Source organism: Coffea arabica, chromosome 6c (genome assembly GCF_036785885.1).
Source record: "Coffea arabica cultivar ET-39 chromosome 6c, Coffea Arabica ET-39 HiFi, whole genome shotgun sequence".
In the NCBI taxonomy this organism is placed as follows: Eukaryota; Viridiplantae; Streptophyta; class Magnoliopsida; order Gentianales; family Rubiaceae; genus Coffea; species Coffea arabica.
The window spans coordinates 7,653,755-7,679,576 of NC_092320.1; the positions used below are offsets into that span (position 1 = coordinate 7,653,755).

The 25,822-nt window shown below is 37.8% G+C and overlaps 3 protein-coding genes across 6 annotated transcripts; 2 read left to right on the forward strand and 1 right to left on the reverse strand.

Annotated features, from left to right (window-relative positions):
• Positions 1-2,321: 2,321 nt before the first annotated feature.
• On the forward strand, positions 2,322-5,424 carry LOC113693808 (putative clathrin assembly protein At2g25430). Its single transcript, XM_027212512.2, has 3 exons — positions 2,322-2,458; positions 2,552-2,663; positions 3,222-5,424. Exon 3 carries the CDS (start codon positions 3,272-3,274, stop codon positions 5,147-5,149), a length of 1,878 nt encoding a protein of 625 aa, XP_027068313.1. The 5' UTR covers positions 2,322-2,458; positions 2,552-2,663; positions 3,222-3,271; the 3' UTR covers positions 5,150-5,424.
• Positions 5,425-7,361: 1,937 nt separating this feature from the next.
• LOC113691552 (actin-related protein 6) lies at positions 7,362-11,961 on the forward strand. Of its 2 annotated transcripts, none has more exons than XM_027209727.2 (9): positions 7,362-8,371; positions 8,918-9,131; positions 9,208-9,271; positions 9,472-9,556; positions 9,673-9,723; positions 9,800-9,862; positions 9,944-10,089; positions 10,924-11,077; positions 11,397-11,961. In XM_027209727.2, the coding sequence occupies exons 1-7, from the start codon at positions 7,680-7,682 to the stop codon at positions 10,071-10,073; spliced, it is 1,299 nt and encodes a 432-aa protein (XP_027065528.2). In that variant the 5' UTR covers positions 7,362-7,679; the 3' UTR covers positions 10,074-10,089; positions 10,924-11,077; positions 11,397-11,961. The 2 variants fall into 2 exon arrangements, with proteins under 2 accessions (XP_027065528.2, XP_027065529.2); XM_027209728.2 differs by having other exon boundaries at positions 11,402-11,961.
• Positions 11,962-12,155: 194 nt separating this feature from the next.
• LOC113691551 (uncharacterized) lies at positions 12,156-25,564 on the reverse strand. 3 transcript variants are annotated; one of them, XM_027209725.2, is made up of 20 exons: positions 24,274-25,564; positions 22,983-23,445; positions 21,722-21,809; positions 21,437-21,618; positions 21,137-21,273; positions 20,640-20,706; positions 19,721-19,886; positions 19,445-19,559; positions 18,832-18,907; positions 18,558-18,740; positions 17,991-18,151; positions 16,628-16,733; positions 15,776-15,974; positions 15,413-15,690; positions 15,091-15,212; positions 14,549-14,693; positions 14,373-14,465; positions 13,696-13,769; positions 13,084-13,137; positions 12,156-13,008 (listed from the first exon to the last, which is right to left on the reverse strand). In XM_027209725.2, the coding sequence occupies exons 1-20, from the start codon at positions 25,257-25,259 to the stop codon at positions 12,711-12,713; spliced, it is 3,993 nt and encodes a 1,330-aa protein (XP_027065526.2). In that variant the 5' UTR covers positions 25,260-25,564; the 3' UTR covers positions 12,156-12,710. The 3 variants fall into 3 exon arrangements, with proteins under 3 accessions (XP_027065526.2, XP_027065527.2, XP_071908678.1); XM_027209726.2 differs by having other exon boundaries at positions 16,628-16,730; positions 24,274-25,554; XM_072052577.1 differs by lacking the exons at positions 12,156-13,008; positions 13,084-13,137; positions 13,696-13,769; positions 14,373-14,465 and having other exon boundaries at positions 14,613-14,721.
• Positions 25,565-25,822: the final 258 nt, after the last annotated feature.

Genomic DNA, 25,822 nt, shown 5'->3' on the forward strand with positions numbered 1-25,822 from the left:
GCGATAATTCGGATTATTTTTGAATCCCCTCCTTCTTCTTCTAGTGTAGAATAGATTAGATTATACACTAATGACCGCTTGGTGTCTATTTTCGATTCTCTTAAATAGCTTATTTGTGCTCTTTTTTAATTTCAATTTTTTACGGATGTTGACAAATTTAAATTGTCAAATGATAAGTTTAGTGATGATTATCAAACTAGACAGAGATGAAAATAATAGCGGTGATAAAAAATTAAAAAATTAAAAGGAGGATGGACTAAATGGAGATTTATACTGTTATAGTTGTTACAGAAAAAAAAAAATGTTCTTGATATATTTATAATTACATTGTGTTTTTATTTGCAATTATTGGTGATGGTATTCCTATAGGGAGAATATGATTGATTTGAATTATTTACTGATGAAATACATTGAATGTTTGTATTAATAGCGATGACTTCGAATGTTTTGCATTGAAAATGTGTAACCATGGAATTGGAGTTTGGAGATATTGATGAATTCAGTTTTGCTGGATATTAAGCAAAATTTGAAAAGTTATATACAGCCATGCACTGGGAACTCTTGAAGGTTGAAGCTTGAAACTTAAGATGCAGGATATTGGGGCGTTAAATACCGTGTACGCTAGCATAGGCAAAAGGAGAAAATCAACCGTCGAGAATACCACTAGTATCAAAATTTGATGCATGCTTTGAGGCGATAATAGATTTTTTTTTTTCCCCTTTGGATAATTCGGATGCATCCCTTCTGATGTGAATTTACTACAAAAGTCAATTATCCCAAACAGTCATCGAAGAGATAACTCCTGTTGATAATCATTTATCCATTTATCTATTTTCTTCTAAATCACAATGAACTAATAAAATTTTTCAAAATACTTGTATAGTTTTTATATAGATGCCCAAAAAAGGGTATTTAGTAGGGGAACAATCGAATCGAGTTAAACTTGAGTAGCGTACCACTCGAGCTTGACTCGAGTTAAAAAATTTGAACTCAACTTTGTCGAACTCGAATTCGAATGTATTTTGCATTACTCGAGTTCAAACTCGAACTCGTGCTCGTTGAGGCCAATTGAGTTTATTTCGAATTTAATCAAGCCTAAGTTTGATTAAACTCGACGAGTTTTCGATCTTTACGTATTAAAATCGAATTCGGCTCGTCAAATAGTTTGAATTATTTGAACTTGAACTCAGATTCAATTAATACGGGTTCGAACTTGAATTTTAACCGAGCAAACTCGTAAGTTACTTAATTAAAATCGACTCATTTATACCCCTAGTGTTTAAATGGTACTACTACCCCAGCCCCTCCCCCCTTCTATAAAAGGCAAAGCATATCGTCTGAGGAATAAATGCTTGTATACATGAACGAAATGAAGGAATATTTTGAGAAAGGATACCGGGAAGGTATTCGTTAAGGACGCACAGGCGCCGTATGATTTCGTTTTTGTTTATGCAAACAGGCTTTTCTATTTGTTGAGACTCAGTCCGCACCAATCTGCTAATGCTTCCCAATCTTTAATTGCTCTTTTTCACATATTTTATTTTTCCCAATAAATAAAATATGTATATAAAAATTTCTATGAGTGTAAATATACAGAGTGCATTGGATCGAATATTATTTAAAATAATCACCATAACACTTTATACAGATGGTAATTGAGAATATGAAAATAAAATTTTAAAAAAGATTTTATGATGCAAGTAAAATATTATTTTGAAAAAATAGTATCCACCAAACGGAAATCTCTCAAACAACATGTTTTTGAAAAAAAAAAAAAAACGGTTAGCCATAAGAAAAAAAATGTTTGAATTGGTGTGTTTTTATAAACATATATTTAAAAATTATTAAACACATATCTAGAATCACATACTACGGTAAAATTTTTTGACATAAAAACCTTAAAAACCTCTGGTCCAAGAAAAAAAAAACACATGACTAGACTGTGACAAAAAATGAAATTAGTCCTTAAACCTTCTGGTAAACCTCTGTTCGATTTCATCGTGAAAGTCTTTTGCAGCTTAAGGCTTAAAGTACGAGCGTAAGGCAAAGGCAGCACTTGCAGCTTGGCATGTTTTGCTTCATTGATTCACGGCAGATGCCCATTTGTCAAAAACAAATGAAAAATTTTTGTATCTGATAAAACTTCAAATAGAGGGAACATATAATTCTTTCTTTTTATCCTAGTAAAACTTTTGAGAAAAGCAAAAGAAAAGGGGGAAAAAAAAATTTCCTCTGTTTTTGGTGGGCCTTCCTCTGAAAAGGGTTTAAAAGTCTTTTTACCAAGTGACGTTACTACTGTTAGTACATTAGCTTATGCCATACGTTTACGAAGTCATGAGCTGAGCTACGCGGCATTTTCCATTCCTTGATATCGCCAACGCCTTCAAAGCTGCTTTGGACTCTTTCTTTCTTTCCTTCCTTCTTTCTTTCTGATGAAGGTGACATGAAATAAATGGATGTACGTTCAAAGTACTCATTTATCATCGTCGCATATTAACAAGTAGTACCAGTGCTTTGTACATCCCCACTTTTTTATTCTTCTTTTGCACAGGAAATCTGCTGCTGCCCACATAGCGGTGCCGTCCGATCGCCGTCTTTGTTGAAGCAGATCACTTTTTCTGAACCCAGATCCCGCTTCTGATCCTACTGCAATACCCCATAAAGTGATTCTTCAATCCCCAAAGCTTCCTTTTTTTTTGTGTCTATATATGCATACTGATGTATTAACGGTACTTGTTGTTTTTATCTGATATTCACCAGAATTAGTTTGGCAGTATTATTATTATTATTATTTTGGTTAAAGGATCTGTTATAGTTGAATTGCTGATGTTGACCGACTTTGTTTGTAAGGCATTTCGGATTTCAGTCTTCAAAGAAATTGTTAACCCTGTTTGTGTTTGTTAAAATGCTTTCTCTGGACCAAACTAAACAAAACTGATGTTTGGACCGATGTTGCTATTTTTATTCCTTAACGTTCATAGTTTTATTCGGTATAGAAGTCGTTTTTCATATTTAAAAAAAAAACTGACTTTTATATTTCTGGAAAATGAATGAAACTATCAATATCTGCTTGACGTGGAATACAATATAAAAATATGATCCTATGATCAGATTTACCATGAAAATGGGGACTGGCTTATTTTCTTGATAGTACATTTTGGAATTGATTTACCAGTAGAGCGCTTAATATTTGCTGGTCTTCTCATAAATTGAACTTACAGGCTAGTGACAAAGAGGTGATATCAACCTTTTCTCTGAAGTTCTTCCAAAAATGGCTCCAAGCACAATAAGAAAGGCTATTGGGGCGGTGAAAGATCAAACTAGTATAAGCCTGGCTAAGGTGGCCGGCAATGTTGCTCCTGACCTTGAAGTCTTGATTGTGAAGGCAACATCTCATGATAACGAACCGGCTGATGAGAAATATATCAGGGAGATACTGAATTTGATGGCTTATTCCAGAGGATATGTCAATGCTTGTGTTTATGCTATTTCAAAACGGTTGAGTAAAACCCACGATTGGATTGTTGCACTAAAGGCCTTAATGCTCGTGCATAGGTTGTTGACCGATGGGGATGTTGTTTTTGGACAAGAGATCATGTATGCAAGCCGTAGAGGTATGAGGGTTTTGAATATGTCAGATTTTCGTGATGAAGCTCACTCCAATTCATGGGATCACTCGGGGTTTGTCAGGACTTATGCATCATATTTGGACCAGAAGCTTGATTTTATGGTCTATGAGAGGAAATTGAATGGTGGCGAGGAGAAAAAGAGGTACGATGATGGATATGGAGAGTTTCGGGATGAACCTAGTTATGGGATGGAGAGAAGAACTAGGTCCTATGATGATTTGAATGAAGATGCCTCAGGGCGAGGGGAGAAAAAAGTTGTGACACCACTTAGGCAGATGAAACCGGAGAGGATTCTGGAGAGGTTGAATCAGTTGCTTCGGCTTCTTGATCGTTTTTTGGCTTGTAAGCCAACTGGTGCTGCAAAGAGCAGTAGGATGGTGCTCGTAGCACTCTACCTTGTTGTCAAGGAGAGCTTTAGGCTTTATGCTGATACATGTGAGGTCTTGGGGGTTGTGTTGGATCGATTTACAGAGATGGAATATGCTGATTGTGTGAAAGCTTTTGATGCGTATGTTAATGCAGCCAAGATGATTGATGAACTTGTGGCAGTCTATAATTGGAGCAAGGATATAGGGGTGGCACGGTCATCAGAGTTTCCAGAGGTACAGAGGATCTCTGATAAGCTTTTGGGGACACTGGAGGGCTTTTTACGGGAGAGGGCAAATAGACCAAAGGTCTCTGAGAAAAGCACAGAAGAAAGTTCATCAGCAGTAAAAGAGGAAGAAGTTCCAGGAATGAATGAAATAAAAGCATTACCTCCGCCAGAGAATTTCACTCCACCCCCACCGCAGAGCCAGCCCCAGCCCAAGCTTCAAACTCAGCAGGTAACTGGAGACTTGGTGAATTTGAAGGACGATGGAGTCTCAGCTGACGAGCAGGGAAACAAATTGGCATTGGCTTTGTTTTCTGGGGCTCCCGCTGCAAATACAAATGGCTCATGGGAAGCGTTTCCATCTGATGGAGAGCCTGAAATAACTTCAGCATGGCATACACCGGCAGCTGAGAGTGGGAGAGAAAACTGGGAATTAGCACTGGCAGAATCTGCCAGTAATCTGTCAAAACAAAAGGCTGATTTAGCGGGTGGATTTGACTCGCTATTGTTAAATGGAATGTATGATCAAGGGGCAGTGAGGCAGCATGTGAACGGTACTCAGCTGAGTGGTGGGAGCGCAAGTAGTGTAGCACTGCCTGGAATCAGCCAAAATTCTACACCCGTTCTAGCATTACCTGCTCCAGATGGGACGGTAACACCAGTTGGACAACAAGACCCATTTGCAGCATCTTTATACGTGCCGCCTCCCGCATACGTTCAGATAGCAGACATGGAGAAGAAACAACAATTGCTCATGCAGGAGCAGCAGCTCTGGCAGCAATATGCTAGCAACGGGATGCAAGGCCAAATGGGTTTGACCAAAATTGCTGGCACTGCAGGTTATTATGGTGCTGGTATCCAACTTTACGGACAGCCCCAGGTCAGTGGCATGGGACAGCCTGGAGGATACTACTATGCTCCTTTCTAAATTGGGACTAGATATTTGATATTCGTGCCACAATGCAAAATAAAAATGATGTTACACTGCATATTCCTTCTATTTTTAAGTTTGTATCGGCCTAATCTGATAGCGCTGATATATTTGTTTCTGAGCAGTCAACTATTTTGCTAATGAGGAGCAGTGCTCCTTTTGTATGCGATGCTTTTTCGCAATGATCCACCTCTATTCTTGGCCCATGGATCTGCCTCCTTTTACTTCCAGTAGATTTCAAACTGGCAATCAATATAGTTGTTCTTGGTCAATGGCACTTTTATTCCTCTGCCTTGTTTGAATTTCATAGATCTAACCATCATGTCTAATAGAAGCTCTCACCATTTTGTTCTTCCGTTAGAATCTGCTCTAGAAGGAATTATATGGTTGGATCTTGGATGTCTCACCATTAATTACTGCGCCATATGCAAAACCGAAGTGCTGCCCCCTCTTCCTTTTCCCTCAGCACCCCGGGGAAAAAAAAATGGGTAGAAAAGGAAACGTATTTGATGGTATCAATTACTTGTATGCCTTAGTAGACCAATTCCTGGCTGTGGGATAATTTCCTCCGTCTGCCTTCTGACCGGTTCATACGAGGCACAGGGCTCAGAAGAACGTATAGGACTTGATTATTACTACTTGCCATATCAACCCGTCATGCGGACGAGGCAAGCTGACCAGATTGGAAGGACTGCCACGTGTGGATTTTTGGGCACTTTGAAAATGGACGATGCTTAACATGGTCGTCTTGAAATAATATTAATTAAATGGCATTCTAGATGAATGAGATTCCATGATTTAAGACTGCCGCATTGAATTTAATAGCTTGTCAAACATCGATTCTCAACTCCATATCTATATCCCAAAGAAGAGAATTTGTGCTTGTGCATGCCATGAGACTTCAACGTATAAAAAACTTAAAAAGGGTATTCTTTCTGAATGCTTGATGTCACCTTCAACAAACAATGCGAATGTTGAAATTAATTATCAACATCTGAGATCATATAAATGGCAAGGGAAGAACTAAAGCCTACAAAACTTGGATAAGTGACATTTTTTAGACACAAAATGTAATGTATTTAATCGATGCCTGATTGGTTTTTTCAAGATTAATACTTTTATTATTTCACCTCAATAAAAAGCTCACATTTACACAACAGACTTAGGGCTTGTGTGATAACTCTACTTAATGTTAAAAATTCATTCATTTGAAACCTTTTGAATTCAGCATATTTCATAACAAAAATTTCTTACCACCTAATGTATTTTATAAGTGAAGATTTTCACTGAATTTTCTAAATAGACTACACATATTATACCTCTCACACACACACATAACACACTCTCGTATCATTCTTGCACATGATATACATTTATTGTCTTTATATTCGACGCATATATAAATACACAAGCATGCATACACATTTTTACACGCAAATACACATATTTAAACACAATTTTTAAATTATTTCATTATTTTCTCTCTCTCAACCACACGCACACATTTTTCTTTTCTCCACATACACAAATAAATGCATTTTTTAAAAATATAAACACAATATTTGTGCGATAGTTTAATTTATTATTATAATTCAGTTAGTTATCAAACACATATGACTTAAATAGTTCAGCAACTTAATATACTTTTAGTACTTAATTTTTGGAATTTAGTTTTCAAATTTTAGATTTCAATTTTATCAAAACGGCCCTTAATCCAAATTAATCACTACAAATCAACCTGTCCAAAAACTGAATCTACCAGTATTCATTAAACCATTATGCCTTAACTCAAGACTCATGAGGCATGAGTAAAACTTTTAACAACAGCTTAATTGGAAGAGAGTTTAATGGGAGGTTAGGAGAGAAGAAGAAAAAAAAAAGAAACGACTAGTTGGGAAAGAAAATAAAAGAAGAGAAAAATTATGATTTTTTTCAAGTTGATTGGGAGTTTAGAAAAGAAAAGAAATGGTTTTGGATATATTAGGTATTATGATTTTATTATTTAATATTTTATGGGTAAATTTGACATTTTGATAATATTTACAAATTGTTTACATAAATTTATTTGCTTATATCATAAACTCATTTTTCAATCACATTTTTATTTCACATATATCACATAAAAAATTTGATACAGTAGTATAATTTTTATAAAAATTATCCTAAATAATTTTTCTATTCAAACAACATGAGTGGAACTCTCCCTCCATTTCTTCCCACATTGGGAAGAACCAATCTATCCCTCTATTTCCTTCCACTTTCCCTTCTGTTCTTTCCGCGTTAACAGTTAACGCTCCCAAACAAGGAAAAACTTCCTTCTTTTCTCTCCAAATCCCAGCATTCCCTCGTCTACGCGTTGGCATAGAAATCAATCTTCAGTTTGGAATTTGTTCCTAAACTTGACAATTGCTTGGAACCCTGAAACCAAATCCAAACAAAAGCATTCACAGCATATAGTGCTAACAAAGAACAGTCACCACACTCCGGCGGCAGCACCGGTCACCAATCTTACACGCACAAACAGGAAATGTCAAACGTGGTGGTGTTAGACAACGGCGGCGGCCTAATGAAAGCAGGCATAGGCGGCGAGAGGGACCCAACCGCTGTGGTACCCAACTGCACAGCTCGCCCTCTCTCCTCCAAAAAATGGCTAGTAGCTGACCAACTCCTCTCCCCGACCGAAGACCTTACTTCCGCCACCCTCCGCCGCCCTTTCGACCGCGGCCACTTGACAAATCCGGATCTCCAATCCACTCTCTGGGCCCATATTTTCGCTAACCTCCTGAAAATTTCACCTTCTCAGTGCTCCCTTCTCTTAACAGAACCCCTTTTCACCCTGCCATCAATTCAGCGTTCAGTTGACGAATTGGTCTTTGAAGAATTCAATTTCAAGGCCCTTTTTGTGGCTGATAGTCCCTCTTTAGTTCATTTGTACGAGGCTTCAAGAAGACCGTATGGGTTGGTCTCAAAAGCCCAGTGTAGCTTGGTTGTGGATAGTGGGTTCAGCTTTACTCATGCTGCCCCGGTGTTTCAGAACTTTACTTTGAATTATGGAGTGAAAAGATTGGATCTTGGTGGGAAAGCATTGACAAATTATTTGAAAGAGTTAGTTAGTTATAGGAGTGTTAATGTGATGGATGAAAGCTTTATTATAGATGATGTCAAAGAAAAGTTATGCTTTGTTTCTTTGGATGTTGACAGGGACTTGCAGATTGCAAGGTAAGATCCCTTCTTATCTTTTTTTGGAAAAAAAAAAAGATTCTTTCCTGAAACCATATTGTTGATATATTGAATGGACTGTATTGTTATCGTCTCATGTAAAATTTTCACGTTTTCCCTTTGTTTAAGTATAGCCAGTCATAGTTGGGGTTCCTGATTAAATTTCTGCTTGGTCAAGAAAGCTTGAATCTTGGATAACTAATGCCTTCAGATATCATATCAGTTAGATAATAGCAGAAAACTACTAACAAAAGAGCACCTAATGGAAAAGGTGATAAAATAATAATATCATGGGTGATTATAGGAACTGAATCCTGAGCATTAGCATCACTGGATTTTGACCATTTAGATGCTTAGAATCATGTAAACTGCATCAGCAATGAGTTATCTTGTTTTTTTCATTTGAGGCCTGGTTATTAGACAATATCTCATTTATGACTGGTGACTTCTGAATGATTGGTCCAGATGTTTTCTTTCTGTTTTAGGTACTGATTTTGGTAACTGAAGCTAGTGTTGCTTCCTCTGTCATCACAATTGACTTTACAGGAGACGTGGGAAGACTAACTTGTTCAGGTGTACATATGTGCTGCCTGACGGGATCACACATACGAGGGGTTATGTGAAAGACCCGGAAGAAGCAAAGAGGTACATGGGTTTGGATGATGGAGCTTCACTGGATTCTTTGGAAAAGGATGAAACAGACCGAGCAGACATCATTGGAAAACCTGAAGATAGAAGAACAATTGACTTGTCAAAAAATGTACTAGCTTCTTTTATTCTCAAAATAATTGTTTCTCCAGAACTCGTGAATCTAATCTTTGTCCCCCTTTTAACAGGAGTTTAGCATGACAAATGAGCGGTTTATTGTGCCGGAGATGTTATTCCGTCCAGCTGATTTGGGTCGGTGCATAAATGATATTTTTGATACACTTGCTAGTTTTTTATTGGATTAAAGTACATCATAAGTTGAGAGATACCATAATATTTTGTTTTAAAATCTTCAAACTATGAGGTTTTGATTTGGTTAGGGTAACATCTAAATAAGTCTGGGATTCTTTGACCTAATTTGTACTAGCTATTGATGCATTGGTGGTCCACAGGAATGAACCAAGCAGGACTAGCAGAATGTATTGTTCGAGCTGTCAATTCCTGTCATCCTTATCTTCATCCTATACTATATCAAAGGTGCTGCAGATGCATCCTTAGATTGTAAAGCCTAAAGGCTTCATACGATAAATGCTTAAATGGGTGCTTGTGATGTCTCGAAACTGACATTAGTGTTGCAACTCTGGTTTTGACAGCATTATATTAACTGGTGGAAGCACACTGTTCCCCCGATTTTCTGAAAGATTGTGAGTTTAAGCTTCCTGCATTAATTTTTTGTTTCTTGATCTTACTTTAAAATTCTGACTATATCTTTTCATGCAGAGAGAGGGAGCTTCGACCGCTTGTCCCAGATGTATATGAAGTGAAAATATCCAGTCAAGAAGAGTAATAATCTCATCCCTTAGTGTCTACCTTGACTAACCATGCTACGTATTTTGTTAGCTTTAACACCAATTGCTGTAACAGCCCTATATTAGGTGTTTGGCGGGGGGGATCACTTTTGGCATCAAGTCCTGACTTCGAAACAATGTGTGTTACCAAGGCTGAATATGAGGAGTTGGGTTCTGCTCGGTGCCGTAAGAGATTCTTTCGGTAGTTTGGAGATTCCAATGGTATTGTTTTATTGAAATACTTGTTTTTTTTTCCCTCTTTGGTAGTCTGCTTGATTTGATATGTTCAAAATTTTTTATAGTTATAGATGTGGAACCAAACTAAGCATCCTTTGTTACTTTAATACAATGGAAATTTATCAACTGTGATAGATTTGGTTAAACTTACTTCAATCAGTCAAATGGTTGCTGTTGCTCCATTGTGACTTGCAGCTCTTGTTTATTGGGCACCACTGCCTGCCGGGATATATGGTTCGGTCTCCCTTTATTTCTATATGTTCACTCTGACTTGTTATCGGTCAGCATGTTGTGACTTGTTGGCCACTTATTTTATTAGCCTATAACAAGGCATGCCTCAGATTTGCTATAATTGAATTGACAAAACAGAAGGGATCAGGAACCTCGTGTTTGTGTTGTTCCCTGGTTGATGCAAGAGTTTGTGCGATTTTTTCCTTGGGCACCTGTTGTTAATTTACATTTGCTTAATGGATGGAAGTGGGCAATTTGAGACACAGGATATGTGGCCCTTTTTTTTTTCCCCTCTTTTTAAAGAACCAAAATAGGATTGGACTTCACGCTCTTCTGATCATGATCGCGATCTGGTGTGTTAAGTCGGCTCAGGGAATTCGGATAGTCCTCCAGAAATACTTAAATATTCTGTTTTGGCACTTTATGTTGTTCTCAAATGCCTATTTTTGCTTGGAATAATTGCTTGGAAATTCTTCATAACGTCCCTTATATGAATTTTGGTCATGCCGTCTTATCCCTCTCCTGTTGGATTATTCAGAAACAGGAGCACAGGAGAAATGGCTAATAAATTTTGCTGTTTTTCTGCAGAGATCTAATTGAAAGCAGCACAGTGAGTTGTTATGCCTTTAGTTATCTCATCGTGGTCAATGTCAAAGCAACGGTTTGCTGAAAAGCATGGAGCAAAGCAAGAAGCGGATGTGCAGTTTTCTTGTTGCATCCAGCCATATTTTTATGCCAGATGGTAGGAGTTAAATTGTCATTACTGCAAGCGTTCTCCTGTCTCGAAAGTAACTTGCTTGTGGGCCTATTGCTTCCTTTATTTGAATTTGTCTTACCTTTTCTTTCCGCTCTACTTTGAATTTGTCTTCATTTTTTGTTCTTGATTTCAATCAGTTGTGTCCAAATTATATATTTTTTTTATAGTTGATTCTGAAATAGATTGTGCAAAACAGAAATTTCTAAAGTTTCATTTTGACCAGAGTTTGCTTATTCAATTCTTCTAAAATAATGTTAAATGTGCTTCAAGATGGGTTCTTTTTGACATGGGGTTCTTGTGTCAGTTCAGGACAGTCAGTTGGCTTTGCATTAGCAAGCGAAGGGGAAGGGAGTTTAGGCATATGGAATGACAGGACCATTTCGCCTGGTTGAGCGCTGTTAGGCTTCAACCTGAAAGAATACACGGTTCTCTCTCTTGTAAAGCACCAGTTGCTGCTATTTTCTTCATTAGAAGCCTTTACGCTCGAGGAGAACCCGCCGTAGCGCATCAGACGGTGGTCTGAATTCTGGAAACGCCGCAGTCGCTCTTGCACTCTGGTGGTGGTCAGAGCAAATCATGAAGTCGTGCTTTGCTTGTTCTCGCGTATGAATATCCCCTATTGTTAGGCGGAAACTTCGGGTCTTCAAGGATTTTCTCTTAATCCTTTTTGGCGTTCTGCGTTCAAGATTCATGCGCATATGACCTAAAAATCACTTTTTGAGTGCGCCTGATTACATCTGATAAGATACACTCTGAATTAACAGAGTCTTGGAGCATACACTTTTTTTTTTTTTTTTTTTGGCCTTTTAAGTAACTTGGAGCATGCATCTGATTTATTGAGTTAACAAAAATTGAGGATTTGACATCTACTACTAGGCGATAAATGTCTCCACTGTTCACCATTCCGGCTGCCATGGTACCACGTGGAGCAAAGGCACCAGGTAAAAGATTATATATATATATATTATATATATATATAGACACACACATGTACAGATATGCGTATGTATGTATGTATATGACAATGATGTTTTACAACAATAATTGGCAGTGATTTGCGGACTGGCAAAAATCAAAATAATGATCATGTAAAACTAAGATGCAGCAGTATAGGACCTTTCATTCAGGGGTTACCATACTGCCGATCACAGTAAAATTTTGATACAATTGTATGCGCGGTTCAAACTCGGTGGGTATGACTTGATAGATTTAAAAGTATTCACAAAGTGTCGGTAAAAAATTACATCCTCTCTGACAACCTAACCGGAATAATTACTCCTTTGGCATACAGGCACTTGCTTTTATGGTACAGATGAATGCTCTTGGCTGCAGGGCTAGAACAATAATGCCCTCTTAACCAAACCAATGATTTTTGTTGGTGAAACCAATGAATCTGCTTGAGAACGACTCCCATAATTCAGGTGAAATTTTCAGTAAAGCGCACACAATATCTTTGATCTGTTGGCTGAGATTTTGCAATCTCCGGCTTGAGTGGAGCCAGCACAATGGCACTATGATTTGAACCACCTTATCGTGCAAAAGAACTTTTAACCGGGGATATGATCTTTCTGGTCAGTCATCCAAGAGATGAAGAAAAACCGATGCCAGATTAGTTCATTCAATCAGAAAAGGGCTGTGAATCCATGCACATATGTACTAGTTTTCTTTGATACTGTCCATAATATTCACCAACTGCAAGAACATCTTCATTCTCGGGATTCAATCCTGGCAGGTAAGGCAATTTATCCTTCATCAAAGAACTGGATTCTTCATCTGAACCCAAGCTGGATATGAAATCAGCATGAATTTCGCGGCATGCAAGAATGAACATGGCAGCTGTGTCCGGTTGTTGTGCCTCGCGAAGTGCTGCAAGTGCATCTTGCAATGAACCAGCTGAAACGTACAAAATCAGAGCCCTGCACAAGTCAAGATAAATATTACTACATACATAGAGAATTTTTTGAAACGGAAGAGACACAAAAGGGTGTTACCTCCAAATTTTATGTTCAGCACGCAGAACATGTTCAGCCCACCTCTGCAGAACCCTGGATGATAAAAGTATAGATGATGAACATCTTGTCATTTTGGCAGCCAACAGAAAACAGCCAAACAAAATCCCATCATTATCAATTACCTTTTTTAGCTTAGTCTTGAAACAAACAGCTTATGGATCAATAAACATTTGATGCATTGCAATAAAAATAGCACATACACCATCTTCAGGTAATTATGAAGAGAGACAGAAATACCAAATAAGATTTGGTCTTTGGCAAATATGTGAGATTGGTGACTAGAAAACAAATGAGGCACTATAGAGTTTTATCCAGGTCAGAAATGTAATCAAAACATCCACTATTGTAGCAAATCTTCAAACATTATTAGAGGAAATTACATACAAGAAATAACAAATTTAGTTCAACTTTTTCACTCTATGAATGGATCTGGGCAGAAAATTTGATGTCTGGATTTGAACTACTGTGCACTCTCAAGCTTGTATACAAGTATAATGCCATTCATAAGCAAAACCTTCTAAAAACTCCTTATTGTAAAACATATGAGCTCAATAAGATTTTCACAAAATTTTGGGTTGAAATATAGTCAACCTTGCATAATCAGACCCTTTCAAATGTGTTGCAGCTAGTGTTGCAGCATCAGTCCAGCACCCAGCATCTTGTAGCTGCAAAAGAGAAGTGAAGATGCATCCTTGTCAACCATTAGTCACCCATTGGACTGAAATAACTGTGTCTCCATAGAGAAGCAGCAGCAATGAATCAACTCATCACATTCATCTGCTTGACTTAACGAGATAAATAGATTAATATCGCAAACTCCATGAACAAGCTCATGCCAATCAAATGTCATCCGAAACATCCTCCTTTTCAGCCACCCTATGATAATTTTATCATTCTCTACATAATTTCACATTCCATTTCCTACTTGGCAATAATTGCACCTGATTGGCCAATGCTGAGCTTCTTGGGTATATATTGGTGTTTATATTTGTTTTGGTTCTATAGATCATAGTATCTACAATCACATGTACTCATATCTGTAAGTCCTACTTTTCTAAGCCACGGAATATGTATTAATTTAACCTTTACTTTTGTTTTTCAGCATTAGCAAACTAAATCCCACTCTCCTGCATACTGAGAAAACTTAACCCAACTAAAAACAGAATAATTGTACCCTGTAATGGAACAGTAGATGGTTTAACCCATGACTTCATTAGTAAAGGAAAATTTGACCATAGATGCCACAGCCACACAAGGCAGAACACTACCTGGGAACAAGCTTCCTGATACCTTCCAACAGCACAAAGCAAATGCATTCCGGACAATGACCTGTCTGTTCTGACCATATTTGCTGCAACAACCTTTAAGTGAATAGCAAAATCAGATGTCACAAAGAACTGCAAGTTTTATGCTCAAAACTAGAACAGCTCAATGTGACAAATACCTTTAAAGCCAGCTCAAGCAAAGATCTTGACACTGCAGATGAAAGAGCAATAGCACGCAGAGCATTTGGATAGAAGTAAGAACTCTCAGGAGAAGTGGAAAGCAACAAACTGACAGCAGCTTCTAGGTTGCCAATTGAGACGAGTCTGTGAATTACCAACATCAAATATATAGCTGCTAAGCAAAAAGAACAACTGATCATCTTGAATTTTCAACATATATGTTTGTAATGCTTACTTCTGATCTAAGGGGCACTATACGTGAAAAAAGAAGTTAACATATTGAAAAAAAAGTTATCAATCATATTTGTCGACCCATATTTCATACCATACATAAATATCTGATGTTTGATCCAATAATTGACAAGCAAAACACAAAAAATTTGGAATCACAACCAGATAGGATAATTTTAGAGTTAGGTACACACGAATTCACATTGCTTATCTTTAAGCCGTCAATGGATCATAATGTAATCCAGAAGAAAGTATCAAGCAGAAAAAAGAAATACTTCTGTAAAAGAAGAATATGAGGTAGAAAACTCACTCATGTACTCGGTTCTGAATGGCCTCTTCGCCATCCAATTTCTCATGCCAAGGGATACGCTCACTAGCACTATCCCACAATTCTTGTTGTTCAAAAGCCATCAACCTTAGTTGACCTTTTGTCTGCCAAGAAAATAGCCACCTAAGGGTTAATAAACTTCACATGGAACTGATGGGTACAGTAGTTACAGTAAGTACAGTATACACTATTCCAAAAGACTAACATGGATCCCATTGCTCAGAATAGTTGGAGTAGAACTTGCAGGAATCTAAATGGTCTAAGAAAAATTTGTGTTAACATCTATACACAATAAATAACTAACCTTTCCTACATCTCCAGGTACTGGCTTCCCTTTTGAGGATATCCTGCTGAGCATTGATTCGTCATCGAGCTCCACAGTCGAGGATGGTACTGGGACTCTTGTTGGAGACTTTTTTACCAATTTATTCATCAAGTGGTTAAGGGCATTGGGAAGTTGCAGCCAGAAAAGTGCTTCCATGAAATCGCCAAAGATTGCAGCAGCAAAAGCAAACCGCAGTGCAGAACCTTTGTTGACTACACTAGCATATAATCTTGCCCTCTCATCATCAAGTATGCAGCCTAAAGCAAAAAAATTTTAGAAATATGTATGACAAGGAAACAGCACCAAACACCCAAAAACCGATTGCCTTAAATTAGAAAAAACCTTCTTTACGGTAAGGCTCCAACACCTTTAGGAGCATCTCTGGCACTACAGAGTCACCTACACGAGGTGAATCCATCATATAGCTACGGAGATCTGTAGTTGACGGAGTTTGAACATGGTAATCTGCATTTTCCATGGTTGAATAAAATGCATTAAACCATGAGGGTTTTACACCCAATTGCAAGATCATCCTCAATGCCTGCAAAAATGAACAAGAAACTGAACATGTCGATCATTAACAAAACAATTCCTCTACCAGTATTGACTGTTGCCAGCTGTACAAAATGTATAGAACCATGAAGGTTTTCACCCAACTATAGGATCACTCACAACCCAGGAGGAAGGGACAAACATGCAACCATGAAGATGGTTACCAAACATATGTCTGCGAATCTCTAAACTACATGTGCCTTTTACAGATAGGATAAGTGCCGAACTGATGATTACAACACTGAAACTACATTTCCTAAAAAGTAGGCATCAGATGTCGAAGATGCTTTTTGTATGTGGACTAGGATAATAGCATTCCCCAGAAAAGAAGAAAAAGAAATCTGAGTGTCTGAATACTTCACATTGCAATTGGGTATAACTGTTTACTAAATGCAAACCCTTCACATTTAAAATATCACCCCTGAACCATGAAATTGCAAATTGACAGAAGTCTGCCTCAAGACAAATGCCACGAAAATTAGAAGAATGGCTATTTCCTGCACACTTCAAATACTACATATACTCCACATTTTTCATTTAATAAAGCTTAAACCAGGAGGAATCTATTGACTGATACGGTCTAGGAATAACTTACACCAAATTAGCATGTCATGAGAATAATTAAAGAAGGCGTAAACTTACCAGGGCATGTGGTGTAGGTAACAATATGGGTGAACAAAGAGGGACAGGACGGAATCTTTCTTTAATACTTCGATTCTGGGATTCATAGCCCACTTTTCTGTCACTTCTGCATCAACAAGAAAAATATCATAAAATATAGTACTTGAGTTCATAAACTTGCAAAGGATTTCACTTCTAAATGATCATAGCAAAGCCAAACATGAAAGATACAAGATTACAATATCTTGGAACAAAATTGCTCTTGAACCTTGATTGTGCGCAAGTTCTACAAGAATGGTGCCAGAAGGTGGCATTCAAGACGTGGATTTCAGAAAATAAGCAATAACATAAAACCAAAAATGATTAAATTCCCTCCACAGCATGCTTAGGTCCTTATCTTCATGAAGAATGTCTTCTCAACATTCATCAAATTACTATATTGCAAAACAAATTATGCCTACATGACCCATTTAAATCTGTAAAACAAAATAGATGAGGATAAACCTAAAACAGACAAAATCAAGGATATCCAACAACTAAGACAGCAACTTAAAGCTTTAAGCTTTATTGTTCAAAAATGCTTATTAGCAAGATAAGTGGTTTAGATATCAAGAATAGTGTTCAAGATGTTTCAGATTAAAGAGCAGCATAACTTCATGTATATTTGGCTGGTAAGTGCTCAGACCAGTTTTAGACCAAGTTCAATTTGACATGATGAGTATTATACACACACTGGTCATAGTTTGATCTACATCCAGACCAAGACTTGGTTGTTAGAGGTTACAGCAGGAAGATGGATTGACTAGAACCCCTTTTTTTAACATCTCTCTCTCTCCCTGAATAGAATTTGACCAAAACTGAGTTCCTATTACAAAACCATTAAGCTAATTCCAATTACAGATACGTATAAGGCTGCATCTCACATCAAATATCTCATCAAGATGCTGCTTCAAAGTTCAAACCATAAGTTGGATAGAATTCAGTTCAAACCAGAAATTAGATAGAATTCTCTTATTAGGGTTTTTTTTTGTGAAATCTCTTATTCCGTAATTTGACACAGAAGTAAAAAATTTAGTGGGTCAAAATATTGAGTCACAGGCAAAACAAAAAGTTCAAGAGTTTAAGAACAACTCAAAAATATTGGATACAAAGAATTCTAAGTCTAATTCAAATTCCTGTCCTGTCTAATGAGATAAGCTAAAGGTGCTCAGTAAACACATGATATTGAAACATAAATAACCTTTTCTTTTAATTTTTTTTCTAGCAGGGGAGGGAACCCAGGACCTCTATGTCCCAAGGTCTCAACTTTAGCTACTAGACTTAGGCCTCATTGGCTAAAACATGAAAAACCCAAAAAGAAACTTGAAGGAGTTACGGCACATACAATTTAACTTCCACAAGGCGGAAGCTGCTATCGGCTCCAGCAATGCACAATACTAGCGGATCATTCTTCTCAATCCGCACAGGCAACCAGTCCAGTTCCAAAACTAGTGTTCCAGGAAATTGAGGTTGTAGAAGGGAATTGGCTAATGGATCAGGTGAATCCTGAGACAAGAAACGCAAATTATTAAGTTTAGAATCATTGAAGAAATAAACTGAACATAAAAGAGACTAGTTTTTTTTTTTTCCTCTCGGAACAGCATTATAAAAGAGAGACTAGTTAAGTTGATTAAATATGGCAAAGTTGCAAATTTAAGGAAAATGTTTTACAAACATAGAGAAGCAATTTATTCTCCATGGTTGGAATAGGCTAAATGCCAACAAATTGCATAAATGCATTCATCATCTCTGCTAATGGTGAAAGTACAGGTTGCTCCATGAGTAACTAGAGATAGCCAACACATAAAACCTGATAAACTGAATATAGTTCATCATCAAATATGGCAGCTAAGCATTCACGTATAAATGCTTCAATTCACAAAACTTAACCATTCTAAACCATCTTGCTTACAAGGTCAAATACAGAAAATGTGTTGTCATAAAAGAGAACAGCAATACGTCCTCGGCTACGATCTCCAAGAACAACAGGTGAAAACTTAATCCTGCGAATTCCTTCCCTGTGAGTGTTAAATGACGATGACTGGCCAGTAGTCACATCCCACCAACGAATGTTTCCTGACCTGTCCCCCATGACCTGAGGAATAAATACATCACTTCTTCCAATAGTACTCAATATTTACCATAAATCAGCCAGATTTTTCTGGTAAACCAAAGTAGATACTCACAACATGAGGCAGGCGATATGCCATTGCTGTAATCAACCCATCAGATGTCACAAATGTAGAAGTAGGCCACTTTGGTCTGGAAAGAAGTCAAAGTCCAATAAGGTAAAGGATAAGGTACTAAAAACCACATAAATATTGATATTTCATTTGAAAAATGGACAGCATATACCAAATCATTGACAACAAAAGATAACAAGAAGGAAACACAGCAGTTTCTTGTTTCATGTATACACAGGCTATATACCTTGAAACCTAATCAGATACATGCAGTTCCCATCCAAATGCTTTGAGAAGCTAATGGTGACGCATTTCACTTTTATTTTACCATTGCTCTTACAATCGAATACAGATTATATATTGAGATTCTATATGTGTGTTCATTTGATCATGATTCTTGTGAAGCGAAAGGGAGACTAGACTCGCTTCTCTTGGAGTTAATCTGGAGGCTGTTTGCTTTTAGTTACAAGGATGTAATCATTAAAGAAAACTCAATTTAAACAATCTGTTCTTTTCATTATTAAAGTTACTTGCATTCCTGGTTATGTACTTATGAGTTTCACAGTTATCTTTCACGGAAGATATAAATCTTGTGGAAATGCAGGGAGGACCAAACCTAAAGTCTCGGATCCTTCGGCCATGAACCTCAAAAACACCAAGTGCACCGTTTACCAAAGCGAAAGCAAAACTTTCTGAAAATTCATCTTGAGCACCATCTGCAGATGCTCCCTCTGCAACCAAAATGCAAATTCGTCATGGATGATGAAGGAAGCTAAGAGGATAACCAGTGAAACACTTCTCGCATACTATGTGAACTAGGAAGACAACCCAAGAATCCAAATATAAATAACTACAGCATACATCCAACAACATCAGAACTTTAGAAGCTCACTGGATTCTGCAGAAGATGCCTTAGGGGAAGATGTCCCAGCTGGCAGGATAGCTGCCTGGTCTTTGGATGATACTGACGAGGACTTGGATGGTCCATTCTGAGTTGGCCTCGGAACTGTTGGAAGTGTCCATTCCACTACAGTAAATGGAAGAGCTAATGACCTCAGCTGCATTATGGGATGAAATGAATGTGATCAAGTCCAAAGCAAAATGGTGAACTAATTAAGCAAGGTTGAAATGTCAGCGCTTCTATCAGAAACACAACTAGGCCTTTATGGAGTTCTGAGCATCCTATAGAGGTAATCATTTCTTCACTGAAGATAAGGATGCTTCTTGCAGCAAAACCTTCTGCAGTCATGTAAGCCATTCCCTACACCTCACTTGTAAGCAGAATGTATTTTCTCTTCATTCAGTCGGTGATTTCTTACATTAGTAATGTCCACAGCAGTATCATACGAAAAGGTTATGCTAATCTAGTCCCATTGGAAAATTCGGAAGCAGTTCTCTTCATTCAAGAATAAAATTGGTTTGAAAGGAAAACCCAGAAAAACAGAGTATAGTATAGAATATTTAACTTTCAAACCTGATAAATAAAGGTGGACTCTTAAAGAGTAAAATGAACAATGGAATAGACATAACACCAAATAAACACTCCTACCATCCAGATTCTATTTTCTTCCTCAAAAATTGAACTCGACAAAGACATGTATCTGATATGTTTTGACATGCATAACTATCTTATTCATTAAATTTAAAAAAAAAAGAAAAAGAAATTCAAACATTCCAGATAGCAAATTTTACTCCTTTTACTATGACATTTTGAAATATCTTCAGGACATAAGCCAACACAATAGGAGTGTAGTAAAACTGTTAGAGAGAAATGATAAACATCCACAGGGAAAAGTAACAGGCCAATTTACCATAATTGGAGTCTTAGTCATTGCCCAAACCTCCACAGGTGCATCACGAAACAATATTAATAGATACCTAAAAGGAAAGAAGAAATTCAACTTACTACTAAAAGATCCCATATGCTATTGGTATACAAAAACATGCTCCAATTCAAACACCAAAAGTAGTAGCTGCACAAGTTTACTTTGGCAACACGTGTTTCATATCATTCTGCAACCAAATGAAATACCATATCACATGTTCTAATGCCAGCAACTTAAAGGAAAGTAACTTACAGGTTGTAAGGAATTTAAGAAAAAATAATACATTCAATAGATGTTGAAAAAATCCTCTAGAACTCAGTTGAATGATTGAGTCAAAACAAATTAATGCCAAGAGAATTTTTCAATGTCTAATTCCAGGTACATTAGTGTCAATACCAATAGGAAATATTAAATTTCATTAGAATAGAATGCTGAAAACTGCTTTCCAATGAAAATGCAGGGAATCCAAGTCTGAAGAAAACCTTCCAGAAGAAGATGCCCTTAGAGCTCTTATAGGTGCACGCTCTGGCTTTTGCATCACTCGGAATGTTCGATTAAGGCCACTTCTAACACAAGTCACAACAAGCTTGTTAATAAAGCCTCCAGCTTTTTCTGTCCCCTGAGTCCAGAAATCATCATATACAACCAGTAAAGGAAAATTATGAGAACTGATTGCCGTAAACCAATTAGAATGAAAGAACATATGAAATCTGAACTACCAAATAACGAATACAATATCTTCCAAAGCCATTAAAACAAGCCTCCATCATGACACTTCATACCTGGATATAAGAGAAGGATACCAGCCTAGAATTTCCAAGCCATCGCAATCCCCTAACCACACTGTTATGAACAGAAAAACTAGCAGCTACAGCATTTGCAGAGACATCAATGACCTCAATAGAACCACTTTGGGTTCCCAAAGCAACAAGTGGAACAGCCACAGCAGGAAGGTTTCCACCACCTTCATAAATTGTATCAGTTCAGTTATTCCAGGAGAAAAGTGACAACTGGAAAAAACTGACTGTAAAAACTTACTGACATAATAAACTAAAGAAATTACTTACGTGCCAAAGTGGCTGTTAAGGAAGGGGATGGCACAGCAAGCATGGTAACAGTTGAAGAAAGCAGATGAAGCTGTCCAACTAGGTTAATCTGCATTAATGTTTGACTTTATAAGTTATAGGGATCATCAAAAGAATTTTACAAGGAGTAACACAACACTTTCTTCGTTAGGCATGAATCTAACATCACGATATTGCATAACCTTTTAGATGCCAACAATGTATATCTACAAACAGACAAGAAAATGCTCAAAAGAGGCAATTAATTCGCAACCACAATATTTGCTAGTAAAAACCAGCAATTTACTCCTATAGGACCTGTACAAGGTCCTAGGAAGCAAAAACTGACAACTCATAGAAAACCTAAAACTTAGCTGCAGATGCTTTCAATTGGAAAATCATCCCTAACCATCCAGAGTACACGGACAGAAAAAACATGGAACACACAAGGAAAAGGGGAAGTGGGTGGGAGTGGGCACAGTGTAGGAGGAAAGAAGACATCAAACCTAAGCCTATCTCCACAACTAAGTTTAAGTAATATCTCTCAGGTTCAAGTAAAATCCCCATATGACAGAAAACCTTGAGAAACTAAAGGTGAAAACACAACTACTCGAAAACAATTAAAGAAAAGCTACCCAGGCCTATTATGTCTCTCAGAACTATAGTCCACCACTATACTTTATTACATATTAGCACTCCATATCTTTACAACAATCCCACAATTCTTGAAGCAGATTTCATTTTTAGCGTATCTCATTATATAGAAAAATTCAAAACAACAAACATAAGTTCAACATCAGATGCAACATAACTTGTCACTTATCACCATTAGCTATAAAACTTTTTATTTGCTCCTTTTCATTTTGCCTTGAATGAGCAACAAGCTTATCTTCATTCAGTACTTTGTCCAAAGTTGTCACCTTCAACCTAGTACTTAAATTGAAAAATGGCAGCAGATAGTGATGAATGAGGGTGTCAACCCAAATTTAAGCTAGAGAACAAGAACCACAGGAATTTGAACCTAAATCATAAATTCAAAAGTGTACAAGCAGAAACAGAGAAAGTAGAAAGTCATACAGCATTTCAAATCTATTGGTTATAGACTGGACAAGGAATAAATAGAGTACCAATCAGGGATTCCAACTATTATTTTTGTGAAACAGCCATGCTGCTAGTGCCCAAGTGTGGTATGATTTCTAACAGAAAAGTGCAACCAAGCATGCAGTACATACTAGAGAATAAAGAAGTGCAGTTGCACACAAACCTTTAATAACACTTCTTCTTGGCTGATAGTTGGATTAGATGGACTCATCCTATGGCTATTGACATCATTTGATGGGCCAACCACATTCAATGGATCATCATCAGCAGACGGCGCTGCTGTCCCACCATTTGCCTCAAGAAGATCTTTGTCTTTGACAGGGCCTGAATTAGTTGATCCATCACCAAATCCTTCAGCAGTTAGGAGCCATTTCCATATTTTGCCATCATCAGATATGGATATCATATTTGTCTTTGAGATAACGAGAGATTCATCACAAAAATCAAAGGGATTATTAAAATCCACAGCAAATGAGCTGTGTACATCAGAGCAAAGCTTGCTGATATTTTGGAGGGTGGAATCTGTTTGGGAGACCACAACTGCAAGAATTGAGGGAGAAGGAACCGGTGTCCCGACTGAGGGCATCAATTCTTCCATCATACACATGATGTGCACCTGCTCTCCTCTGTGATATTATAGTATTAAAGTAAGTACATTCCCTAAAGCCCAGCAAACTCAATTATACATGTGCAGCTCATCAAATACATGACAAAGATAGCGAAACTATTTGAAATTCAAAGGTTTCAGTTGCTGCAAACAAGGAAAATAAATAGAACACATACAACAAAGAACAAAATACTAAATTAGAGCAAACCCTATCGAGAAGCTAATTTAACTGGCCAATGTTTATAGCTGACAGAGAAATCAATTTCATAGCAGTTTCCCTTTATTCCTAATCTTCCCCGCAGCTTACCTCTAACTTGAACTAAGCATTCAATGCGTGGCCTGAAGTCTATGTTAAGAAAAAATACCAAAGCAGAATTAAGCCCAAATACCACCCAGGCATTACCGGCAAAATGCCATTCACCAAAGCAAAGTGTATTTTTTTAACACATTGAGATGATGAAATAGTATAAAGGACGACAAGATCTTTCAATTTTTCTACTTCTCAACACATATTGACACAGAAAATATTAGCTATTCTACTACTGCAGCTTAATGACTAAAAAAGTACGGCACAAGAAATTGTCCGTATAGCTTCTATGCAATTATCTGGAATTCTTAATTTTTTTTCATTTCTCGAAGGCACCTTATTGGTCTATCATTCTTGCTCGTGCAGAATAGCTGACCATTTCATCTAAGCCGGCAAATATTCTTAGAACTAGTATGGAAACAACACATCCACTCTCAATTGTTGATGCATTTTAAAGTTGTACTACTAAAAAGAAAACCATTTCCTCATCAAAAACAATTGATCGACATCCAAATCATTTACGTTCAGTCCACTACTTACCCTTTCCTCCTCCATGTACTCACTTTACCATCAACATGAGCACAATAAAACACTTCCATGTTTGAGTCTGCCAAGACATCTAAAAACTTCCCACATCCCCTGGGCAATGCAGCCATAGATAATTCTGTCTCATACTGCAAATCAAAAACCACCAACTCCCTCGGAAACACCACATACAGTATATGCTTCCAATGCCATGAAAATGCGAATCTCACCATATAGGTAGGGAAAACGGCCAACGCGGGAGCCCCATTCCCCCCTGCACCGCTACTGGAATCCCTTTCTAGCCTCTGCAATTCAGAGGTCTCCGTACGAATCTGAAGCTCCTTTACAACTACATCGTTTTCGGTGTCCCCTAAAACTGTTCCAGACAGAAGAAATCCCTTTAGACCCAATGCACAGAAATGTCGACGGTCGAAAGGGTCTCCGCGGATACACGAGAAGAACTCTGGGGAGGCGTCATATTTGAAGAAGCAACGACCGGAAATGGTACTGTAGAGAGAGAGCAGAGAGGGTCCGGACAGAGCCGCCAGGATCCAGGAATCAATTCGGGTCTGGATCCAGCAAAGGTCCTGGATACCGAGCTTGGAAGTAGCAGCATCAGTTTCGAAGTTAAGGATGGTGGATTTAGAGCGGAAATCGAGGAGGGAGATGCGGCCCTGGCGATCACCGACGGCGAGAAGGAGGTGGTTGAGAGAATCTGGGGAGAGGAGCTGGTGGGGCAGAGGCTGCGGGGACCAGCGGACGGAGGTGACGAAAGGGGAGAGGGAAGGAGTAGCAGAGGTAGCAGCAGTAGATGGAGGAGGGAGAGGAATTGTGGCGACTAACTGCATAGAATGGGTATCCACAATGGATACAGAGCTGCCGGCGGCGTAAGCAAGGAGACCGGCGGGAGATAGGTCGGCGGCACCGCCATTGTTGCGAGAAGGTGGACCGGGAAGCATGGTATCCCAAGATTCATTTAAGGGTCGCGGAATTGATGCCATGATCCTCGTTGAATCAGAGAGAGAAGTATTAGATGATGTGATACTAAATTTTGAATGGAATGAATTGGAAGGATGGGGGGTTGTGTTGAGAGATCTTGAGGTTCATTGATGATGGGTTTGTTAGTTTTTTCAGCTACTACTGAAATATGGGGACTGGCGACTGGTGACTAGGGGATGGAGGAGGAGTTCTGAGCTGGCTGAGAATTTTCGCCGGAGCAAATCTGCATGTTCAAAAGCGTTGAATTGAGTAGAGCTGCAGGAGGACAGTGTGCGGATGAATAGGTGACCTGTCATGAGGTGTATTGCCAGTAGTTTTTTTTTTTTTTTTAATAAATGAAATTCACAAGAACTGAAATATGGTTAAGAACAAGTAGTGTTGGCTTGTTTGGATTGCCTTTTTCTTAACTTTTTGTAAAATAAAATTATTGTAATGATTTAATATATGTGAGATAAAAAAAATGATTGAAATATATGTTAAAAAAAAATTACAATCACACTTAGTAATTAATGATTTTTTTTATTTGAATATGAAGTAATCATTATACACCTTTTCTTCCACATAT

Bases quoted from the DNA above. Each gene is read 5' to 3' on its own strand.
- LOC113693808 (XM_027212512.2), top strand. From the start codon at position 3,272: ATGGCTCCAAGCACAATAAGAAAGGCTATTGGGGCGGTGAAAGATCAA.
- LOC113691551 (XM_027209725.2), bottom strand. From the start codon at position 25,259: ATGGCATCAATTCCGCGACCCTTAAATGAATCTTGGGATACCATGCTT. The intron at 21,810-22,982 runs GTTTGTGTGCAA...ACATTAATGCAG, and splicing joins AAGAAGAAGTGTTATTAAAG to ATTAACCTAGTTGGACAGCT. The intron at 13,770-14,372 runs GTAGTGTTCTGC...TCTCTTTTGCAG, and splicing joins ATCAGGAAGCTTGTTCCCAG to CTACAAGATGCTGGGTGCTG.
- LOC113691552 (XM_027209727.2), top strand. From the start codon at position 7,680: ATGTCAAACGTGGTGGTGTTAGACAACGGCGGCGGCCTAATGAAAGCA. The intron at 9,132-9,207 runs GTACTAGCTTCT...CCCTTTTAACAG, and splicing joins CAATTGACTTGTCAAAAAAT to GAGTTTAGCATGACAAATGA. The intron at 9,724-9,799 runs GTGAGTTTAAGC...CTTTTCATGCAG, and splicing joins CCCCGATTTTCTGAAAGATT to AGAGAGGGAGCTTCGACCGC.